The sequence below is a fragment of the Aplysia californica genome, unplaced genomic scaffold, assembly GCF_000002075.1.
Source record: "Aplysia californica isolate F4 #8 unplaced genomic scaffold, AplCal3.0 scaffold00508, whole genome shotgun sequence".
NCBI lineage: Eukaryota > Metazoa > Mollusca > Gastropoda > Aplysiida > Aplysiidae > Aplysia > Aplysia californica.
The window spans coordinates 491257-502167 of NW_004797778.1; the positions used below are offsets into that span (position 1 = coordinate 491257).

General features: G+C 37.0%; 1 protein-coding gene across 3 annotated transcripts in view; it reads right to left on the minus strand.

Moving 5' to 3' along the window:
* Positions 1 to 5551: 5551 nt before the first annotated feature.
* LOC101855970 (ubiquitin-associated protein 1) overlaps positions 5552 to 10911 on the minus strand; it is a 25059-nt gene continuing 19699 nt past the window's right edge. For all 3 annotated transcript variants that reach the window (XM_013086819.2, XM_005106041.3, XM_005106040.3), the window contains one exon: positions 5552 to 7796. In XM_013086819.2, coding sequence (XP_012942273.1) covers positions 7671 to 7796 — 126 coding nt within the window. In that variant the 3' untranslated portion in view covers positions 5552 to 7670. The remainder of the gene's footprint in view (positions 7797 to 10911) is intronic.

Consider the following 10911-nt stretch of genomic DNA (forward strand, 5'->3'; position numbering starts at 1 on the left):
ATAAGTCACTAAACTGGTCATAAAATCAAAACCAATCAACCTATTTTGATAGTTCTTCATCTACTGAAAGAGATCTACTTTCGGCAAACTAATATAACATCGAAGTCGTTGTAAAGAAATGTGCCTGAGCCGCAGATAGCAGTTCACCGGCACAGAGGATTTGACTGCAAGCGGCTTGCCAGAGATAAGGAGTTAAATGACATACACATAAGAAAAAACAGATGCTTTGTAAGCAATGATCATGGTCATATTATTCAGTTTAAAGAAAAACATCTCACACTCCGGGTTGCTCTACTCAAAGAACCTACCAAGCTGCACAAATCATTCAAAAAGGAGTGAACAGTTTCAGGAATCATAATATTCACAGCCAAACAATTACAGTAGGAATATTTCTTGAACAAGAACAATTAGCATTTGTGGGAAACAAGGTCAATGAGCAAGAATTGCTTTGCGATACAAAGTTATTTATCATGTATTGTACATAACAACTTATGACTGACATAAAGAACATAAACAATAAGTAGTAAGCCACTCAAAAGGAACCCTATCAATGCAATTTTAGCACATTTGGCTGTGATGTCTTCATGATCAGAAATCTTTCCCTCAAAGACCAGTTTTCGTTTCCTACCACCTTTGGTTCTAAGTTTGCAAGGCACTTGAATTTGCTAAAAAGTAAGGAGTTTACCAGAGGGCAGCCACAAACATTGTTACACGGCCAGCCAAAATAAATAAACAACAAAGAGGGAGCCCACAGAGGTGGAGAGAATGAGTGAAGTCCAGTTCACAAAGAAAGTCAAACAGTGTGAAAGTGGTGCTTATTCCATAGGTGGTAACTGAAGGGGTCTGTCCTTCAACTGGAGATGTCACTAAGTTTTCAAATAACTGTAGTGCACTACAGCAACCAGCCAAAGCCTTTAATTTGAAATCAGTCAAACAAAAGTAGGGTTTTTTTTTTAATTTATTGTCCCAGAAGCCATAGTCAAAGTCAATAAGAAACTCCTTACTGGCATCAACAAAGTTGTCTATTATTCTTTTACTGGAAGAGATGTGGCTATATTATTCTGCTTTCAATGTTTAAAAAGTAGTCTGTGCTAAGTGTGAATATTCTGATCAACCATAACTATGCGAATGAAAACAATGAAAGAGAAGCAAAATGTTTGTGAAGCTACATGGGACCAAGAAAATCAAAATAACATAGGCAAAGCAATTTCAAGAAAACATTTCATCTACAGGACTCTAGATACACACACAAACATGTCGAGTTAACAGAATTGTGCTACTGACAAGAGCAATTCGAAACATCCTGTGCTGTTTCCTTTACTAAAAGCCAACATAGTGTTGTCTCAAAAATTGACCTGTTTTGCAGTGGTAGCAAAGAATTTACAGTGCAAAACTGTTCACTTCTCTATTTGACATTAGAAAAAAAAATATATCTTTAATAACGCAGGCGGCAAAATTCACATTGTTTTATGTCTTAATACTATGATGTATGACAGATGATGTATTTTCTCTACACTATTAGTAGTAGCAAAGACAGTGCAAAAAGAAAAACTATTTGAAAAATTAAATAAAACATCTTCAGCATTGCCCATGGCAACATTTAATACAAAATTGCACATGCATAGCAGAGGACACTTTTTTAGGAGTGAATCATCCAATGATATAAGTCTTTGGTAGTCGTCAGGTATGTATAACCCAAGCCTTTTCACAACCAATTCATTTTAGGCTGGCCACATAACAGCCTACTATCAGATAGCACTATTAAACTTAATAATTTTAGACATCTCGATAAAAAGGAACTGAACAGCATTGTTTCAAGCTATATAGTAGCGAGGAACTAAAATCAACGATATATTTCATCTTCTATGACTTTGTCATAAAATGCTATGAGCATTATGCCATCTCCATTTGATGTTGAAAGCAAAAGTTGCATTGACTTAAAACTACGAAGAAGGCACAAGCTGCATTCATAATAGGTATACACTTATCAATTCCCCTGTATGTAGTAATCAATTCAGGTACTACTTATACCACAACCCTCAAGAGAAAACCCAGCAAGCTTTAAATATATAAGAACCGAGCATTCATTTTTAAAGAATTTACTCTTGCTTAGCAAGCTGCTTTTCTTTCACTATTATATGTGTTGCAATATTGAGTATATTCTTCAAAAAAGAATGGTTATGAAGAGCGATAAATTATTAACAAAACCTACAAAAGCAAAAAACATGAATTTTTTGGCCCCATGCATTTAACTAAAATCCCACATATAAAAATAACTGAGATAATCCGTACCCAAGTCTCCAATATAATGTGCTTTACAGGAAATGAGGAGTAGAATTGTTTGAAGAACAGGGCAGCAAAGAACAATGGAACTACTCTCTACTTCATTTGAACATGTCTTTAAAACATGAAGTTTATCAGGATTATGGTGCAGTTGAACTGAAAAGTTGATCTAACATATTCCAATAGTAAAACAATATATGATGACAATATTGACCAAGGGCATTCGCTAAATGCTTTGAAATGGAAAAGTATTATATCTCCATCAAACACAATTTCCATCATTCGGGAGGCCAGCAGCTTCAACCTTGCCAGTCAAGGTCAACTCGTGCTGAGGGGCATACAACATCCCAGCATAAAGACTGAAGATACTTGATAAAAATTCTCCCAACCTGGAAATCAAACTCACATCTCCAGTATACCATGCCAAAAAGCCTGATCACTACACCATAGACTCCGGAACTGAATGCTTTCCACAAACAACAAGAATTAAAAACACATTATGGAGTATCCCAAGGCAATCTCTAAACATTGCTCCTTAAACACCCTTTACGACCAACTTTGATGGAATGCTTCCAAATGAAAGAACAGCTCAGTTTATTTTATGTACATGAGGCAGCTTCGAAGAGACAGCTGAGCTGTAACTGCCAAGAAAGAGAGAATTTCAAGACAAATTGCTTAACTGTTCTCTGTGATCCCCCTTTCTAATACTGTAAAGAAAAAGATGGAACCACAGACTCATTATTTTCATCTAAAAAAAATCACCCACAAAAAATTACATGATCACATCAACTTGCTGACGTGAAGTATGAAAAAGAATCAAACAGAAAAGTAAAATCCAGCAGGAGAAATACAGGGTGATAAAAAAAAAACAACCTGTACAACTTTTTTTCCTGAATATCTCGCACAAAATTTGTACTAAAATGTTGTAATTTGGAACAGATATAATTCATTCAAAAGAAATTTGTTTGAAATAAAATTCACAAAGAAGAAACTTATTTTCTAAAACGGAAATGGTTTTTATAAAAACCACCTATAATGGCAAAATGCACCAATTTAAAAGATCTTGTAAGGAAAGTAATGAAACGATTGTTTTGTTGGGGAGTTGAGGTTGCCCAAATAGACAGCATTTGTGGAGTTGATAGAACCTCAAAGGTGAATATGGGCTTTGCCAAGGAACCAAATATCATAGTGGAAATGTTCATGCTTTTCAAGACGATAGAGGAATCATGAACACATCGTTATCCTCAAATAGCTTCAAGAACGGGAAGATGGGACAGTGGAAGATGAAGATTTGCCTTGAGAATGCGGGCAGTTGAGATGTAGGAAAGTCATTGCTGCAGACATCGTCTACAGACAGACGTCTCATGGGGCTCATCTACAGACTTCTGACGTATAAAGGGGTGCGAATGGTGTGTGTTTGACCTGAAGTGGTCGTTTTGTTTGGGAATTTTTAGTTCTGATTCTCCACAGGTCCTAACTGATGGACCATTTCCACCCTTGACACCAAAGAGTGCCTTAAGGGCACTCTAACATTATTTCCATGCCTTGAGCGAAACATACGAAATTAGTTGATGGTGAGGAAAAGTTCAATACAAAAAGCTCTCTGCTCTTTACTAATCTTAACCATGATCTCAGCAGGCAAAGAAAACTTGAGAAAAACTATCTGCAAGCTTCTGTTGGCCTGTTAGACTAATGTAGCTTGCAATACGCCGCAATCGTTGGGATTTTTAGTGGTAGGCCTAATGCGAACTAGTGCGCCATACTACAAAAATGGAGACATAGCTGAAAAAGAATTGGTTTTTTTTACGAGCAAACTATTCCGTGGATTTATCTAAAATGAAATCAGACAAATTCCTTTTGACTTCTAAACGATGTGTCCAAATTTGAAATGCAAAACTTCAGAGTGGAGGAAAATATTAACAAAAAAAGTTGTACATTTTTTTGGGGGATCATGGTAATCCAAAAACTTATGGTCCTTGGGTCCAAGAACTTCAAATATGCCGCGTTGACAACAAACAGGATCAAAAGGAAGGGAGAAAACTGAACTCAATGCCTCCATGCCAGGATGACATCATGTGTATGCACTCAAGAATTTTTAAAAAGCCTTAATTTCTCACTCCAAGTTATCGATGCAAAAAAATATTGAGAAAATTAAAATTCCACAAATCATACAATTGGAAAAGATATCCCTGCTTTTAACATATATTTGTTAAAAAGCTTTAGATCACTTCTGTTATGATAATTTCATTACTTAGTAATGCACATATTAAAAAAAGCTGTGTATTTATTATAAAGATTAAGAGAAAAAAAAGTACATGTCGGTTGAAGGTGAAAGAACATTTTTCCAGTGATTTGGTACAAAACACAGCAAAAATTCTATGCTCTACACATTCATGAATGTGGCATGCAGGCATTGGGTCACAGGGGAAGAGTTCTAATCAAAAGTAAACATGTGGGGATGCTGCCAAAAATGAAGTATGTACAAAATCACAACGAAAAGGATTTCAGACTCTTTCAAATCAACACAAAATTCAAGGGCATTAAATATATATATATATATATATATATATATGAGGCTTTGTGGTGAAATCAGGCGCTCCTGTTCATCTCTTTTTGTTTTTATAGGCTCAACACCTTCTATTCCCATTTAAAAACTTATTTCTCTGTGGGTTTTGCTGAAAAACATTGTAAAGAACACAAAATATATAGATTTGCAGTTCCATTCCCTCGCTGATTTTTCCTATGACACGAGGGGACCCTGGAGTCCTTTAAATGCAAATATATTAATTTTTTTTTCAAGACAGATGGGTACTTTTTAAAAATCAAAATGAACCAGCTTTAAGACAGTACCAATAAATCAAATGTCCAAAAAATTGATAAGCGCCTGATTACATGCCATCACGATACATATATATAGTTAAACCTGCTTTAATGACCACCTGTCCAAGAAAGTTACGTGTACAAACAACCCATTTCTCATCTTGCATTTTTCATTCTCATAATGACACTCTTCAAGAGATGAGTCCTGTCTAAGACAGGTCTTAAACCTGTCTAAGATTACCAATTTTCTCCTCGATAATGGTGGCTGTCTTGAATAAGTTCAACTGAATATAGATATATGTGAGGCATCGTGGTGAAATCAGTCGTTCATCAAAATAATTACAACCGAAGATATCAGCATTTTTCCACGACTTTGACAATTTTTTAAATATTTTTTTTTTGGGGTGGGGGGGAGAACATCTTTCATGTTCATTTAAAAACTTTTTTCTGTGTAGATTTTACAGGAAAATATTTAAAGGCACAACAAATACAAATTTTCAGTTTCAACGGACTCTCAAGCTTTGGAAATCAACTAACGTTGGCGGCCATTTTCTCGGTAATGTTATCGCTGAAACCAGGGCACACCCATCTCCTTCATTTGCCAATATCTAGACTTCTATTCAAGATAGTTGTGTATTTTTTTCATCAAGAGATAATCAAATTAACAAGCTTTAAGATGATACCGAAAACTCTACATGCCCAAAAATTGACAAACACCTGATTCTACCAAGTCGTGACACATACAATCTATATATCAAAAGCATTTTAGGACGAAGCAAAGCTGAATCAAGCGGGCTTTCGGATGGATTTATGCGAGAGGTATAGCAAATACATCCAGCATAAGTACCAGACTTGCTTTTAAATTCCCAAACTTGAAATCTAAAGATTCCTGACCAGTTGGAGAGGCATCATTTGAGTCGAGTAAAGATTTCCTGCCTGCTCTCTTTGAGAAGTCAACTTGCCAAAGCAAAGAATTCTGAATACCAGTTATAGCTGGAGAAAGTGTTGTGTGTTGGAAATATAATTGGTAGAGCAGGCAATGCACTGACCCTCCCTGTTCACTGCTTTACCATGACCCCATGACTTCATTCATCTTTCCACAGTTCAAATGTTTTACACTGATGGCAGTAACTGTAAACACTATAGACACACATCAATGCTGGCAGTCTAATAGGTTTACATTTGGACATTATAACAAGAGTACACAAACCACTTCTTGAAATATTTGTTGTTTTATCCACTTTTCCTTCCCACCCACCCCCAGATTACAGTGCAAAGGTCAATCAACCAACCACATGGGTCCTAGAGTGAGTTCTTGCAGGTAAACTATTTTTGTACAGCAGCCAGCTATTGGCTGGTTAGTCAGAAGTGCAGGTGCTGCTCATAAACTCAATCTTAAGACCAGTAGTTTCACAGTGTCTGAAACCTGAGCTTATACTGGCGTACGACTACACCTGCCACATGAATTCAACTTGAGAAGTCCACAAAGGGCAAAATAAATTAAGGTACTGTAAAGGTCTTTAAGGAAAAAAGAAAAAGAAGCACAACAAAAGGGGAGAAGATACAAAAACAAAAGTGATCAAGTAAAAATGTGATCATGAGCGAGGCACAACACATTGAAGGGTGCAAGAGGACCTGAAGTAAACATACTCATGCCCCCTTTCCCAAAGAGTTTTTGGGGAGATTTTTATTTATCAAACATGTCATGTTGACTGCTGAAGTCACTGACCTTCGTTCTTTAAACATTATCCTGCTCATTGGTTTTTTAAAAAATACATATATGATTTAACTGCTATGCTCTACCAAATAAGCTCATGGGAAAGACATTCTGAAGGACTGTAAACAAAGTGATACTTTTGTTAAAATAAGAAAGACATCTCTACACATATGGAAACCAAGCACATTATAGCATAGTTGTCCTGAAGGCATGAGCATTTAAATTTACTATGTACTGTATCCACCAGTGTCCATACACGCATTTGATTTAGTTGCTTAGTTCATATGGCAAGTGAGTCAATTATCACACTTCAAAGTGACTAAATTCAGTTTTTACTTTACAGAGTAACACAATCTGCTTTAATATCAAGCGGATTAGAGATGATTTCCTTCCCATCAAGGTAAAATCCACAACAGTCAGTTTGTTAAATTTGAATCTAGACAAAGGCTTTAATGACTTTTCACAGAAAGATATTTTCCCTTTCTTATTTCACTTTGTAAGTTGTAATGGAGCAAACTGGCAGATTGGAAATTACCGGGAAAGGCAAGGACCTGGTGGTGAAGGCAGTTTGCTTATTGAAAATAAACAATCTGTCAGCTTTACTATGTCTGGAGGAGTGGAGGGAGAGGAAGCACAAATGAAGACGGACATGTCCTTGATGCCGCAAAATCCCAGGACTTGACAAATCAACTAATTTAGTCAAACAGCCTGGCTTTCGGCCCAAATCATGAATCATCACCACTATAATCTGAGTGTTCCTCTACATAATAGAACTCCATATGCTTTATGGAACAGCATTGTTCGAGTACAGATTATACATAGGTAGTGAACACGTTCTTGGTGTGCCCCTCTAGCCTGTGAGCAGGTCCAGAGCTTTCTCGCGGTCCATATCGGCAGTGACAAGAGCTTCCTGGATGGATTCCCGCTTGAAACCAAGTTCCTCAAACTGATCCAGCATTTTTAAAAAGTTCTCAGCCTGAGGGGAGGAAAAGAAAAAATAAATGTAAGAGATCTAAAAATGTGAAAAAACGAAACAGAACAATCAGCGCTCATTGTAAAAAGCAGAACTTCTAAGAATCTGAATATTAATTTTCAACCAGCAAAACATTTCTTTACATTTCAATAGCATCTTCACTGAAGGAGGTCCAATTGTGGAAGGGGGTGCAGTTACTAAAGGTTTCTCAACTGGGCCCAGCCATCCAGTCAGAAGTTCGGATCAAAGTGAGAAAAGTATCAAAGCATCACATAAAGGAAAAGGCTTTCAGGTGAAAATCTTTTTACACCAACTCAAACCAAAACAACACAAAGTATCATTCTTGTTATTGTAGAGGGTGAAAATGCTGCGTTTCTATGACCATCTTCGCTTATTTTCTATCACTTTTAATTGGAGTATAAAATTCATGATGCACATCTTATTAAGGCCTACATTGTTTCCTTAAGAGCCAAGGCTCCACACAGTCCATTTGATATTTTAGTCACATTTTTCTTTCTCATCTAGTGCTCAGATTTATTAATGTGTGCAGTGTGATATATTATATAGATTTTAACTGTGCGTTACACTGCCCAATATAGCCATGCATGGTATACTTCTTCCTTTAATGGACTATGCAAATCTATTGGGACAAAACATAACATTACAAAGAAGTAAATACTACTTTTTTTTTTAAAATGTTAATCCTTAAGTTATTTATTTTGTTTGAAGGTGACATTTTTTGCATGCGGAATTGATTTGACACATTTGACATCGTTTGACAATGGGGTAGGAGTTCATCAGTCCAAGTTGTGCTACCACAGGGTCACTCTGTCTAGAAGCTGTATGGTATGAAGCGTTGAGTTTCTCCTTCAAATTTCTCTACAGCTATCCCCATAGACTCCCCCCACCCTCCTCACCTGAGCCAGTCGCTGGTCATTACCCCTTGAACCAAGGTGCAAAGTTTCCTGTCCTCTCAACTACAACACTAGCAACAGACACAACAACTTACACTCACTGAGAGACCCCAATCCACTCAAATACATTGCTAGGACAGAACACAACATCTACCAATTTTTCTGTGGCCCACTTTGACAAACTAGTAAGCTATTTGACAATCAAAACATCCCTGGCATCCTCAACACCACTACTATGAAATTTTCCGAGAACAAAAAAAGATGGTATACTGTCTCCCATGTTGAGAGATTCAGAAAAACAAGGGTAGAATAAGCAAACAAGACAGCTCTGCATCTCTTATGTTTTATACAGAAGACACTTTTCTCACAGAACAATTCCGAAAGAACAATTTTTTTTACATCACATTTATAAACAGTGCTTCCACCAGCTGAAGCTGAAAAGTAAGGAAAATTATGCACTGGGTCTAGGGGCCGCAGAGGCCCCCAGCAGGGTCCAGGGACAGCGTCCCGGCGGGGGTTAAGGGGGCGAAGGCCCCGAAGGAATTGAAATTTAGTGCTTTTAGAGGGTTGAAAATGGCATTTTGGAGCCTGTTTGAAGATATTGCCTTCAGCCCATAACATTTATTTTTTCACCAACATTTTGTCTTGTCTAATTTTTTCACCAACATATCTTTCCATTGCTGGCAATGTTTAAAAGGTTCCCCTTTCATTGCTACTATAATTCAATTAATTTGTCATCGCACAATTGATAGCAGGCAAACCTGGGAATAATGAATAGATGTACCTTCAAAATACAGTTGCACAGCGTATACCCAAATTTTTTCTCAATTTTCACGTCTGAATGTCGCCTGTCACAACCTCGGAACACCAATTTGAATTATTCTTAATTTTACCTACGACTGGATCGGGCCGATCGCCCGACTCGATCGCCTGAAACTGAAAACAAACGCGTTTGTTTTTGAGGCGACCCAGTCAGGCCATCAGCCGATCCCATCCATGGTGGGCACGCCCGTATCAGCATATATTTTTTTCTTCGCGGCCCTTATAAATTATATTGCCTAGATCTAGATCTAGACAAATTTGCGAAAAAAGCTTCTTTCTGACAGTAATTTTCTGTATAAGATCACAAGTCAATTTACTTGATCAACGCGCAGATTTTCCAACCGCGGCAACAATCAGAACATAGACAGACGGCATGAGTGAATGATAGAAAGGAGGAAATTGGCACAAAAGGTTCGTCACATTTTGATCCATCTGCAGGTAAAAAATGTACTGCAACGAATGCATGGGACTGGGACATAGCGATATAATGGCCGATTGCAGGAAATGCGCAATTTGGCAGGTTTCTATAACTTTAACTTGTTGCCGAGAGAATTATCGTAAATATCCGTAGCTTATACAAAACGATACGAAAGCGAGTACGGAATTTCGACAGTCCTGCGCTGTCACAGTTTTTTTTACGGAGGGAGTTGATAATGATGGAGGGACAAGTACGGCACTGGCAGAAAGTACGGATTTCCGTAAAAATACGGAAGAGTGGAAGCACTGTCAAACCCAAAAATCGTACTAAATACGTTTTTACGTTACTACTTGGTAGCTATGAACATGGTTCACGTATTTTTACAAACTGGATAAGGACAGGTGCAATATATTTTTTATATTGTAGAGGATATTGTATTTCTTTCGGAAAACCTGGAAACTTGGATAAAATCTTGGTTTCATATCATATGGTAATACTTACTATGTCTCTTTACACAAACAAGTCATAGCAAACGCACTGGCCCTATGCATATGTAAGTCTGCCGGGTGAAACGATTTAAGCAAATTAAATATGGTTCACATCAAGCAAACATGCAAGCTTTGTTAAACGAGAAACAAATAAATGCCTCAATGGTAAAATTATGAAGTGCTTCACTCAGAGGTTCAGACATTGTTTTTCATCAAACAAGAAGTCTGTCCTCATGTTTTCATCATACGAAGCATAATGGATTAGACCACACAAACAAATTGTGGTCCTTTATGTTTTTCATGATATCATTTTTCTAAAAGTGCTCCAATATGTACGTCTGCCAGCTGAAATGATTTTCCTTTATGTTTTTCATGATATCATTTTTCTAAAAGTGCTCCAATATGTACGTCTGCCAGCTGAAATGATTTTCCTTTATGTTTTTCATGATATCATTTTTCTAAAAGTGCTCCAATAT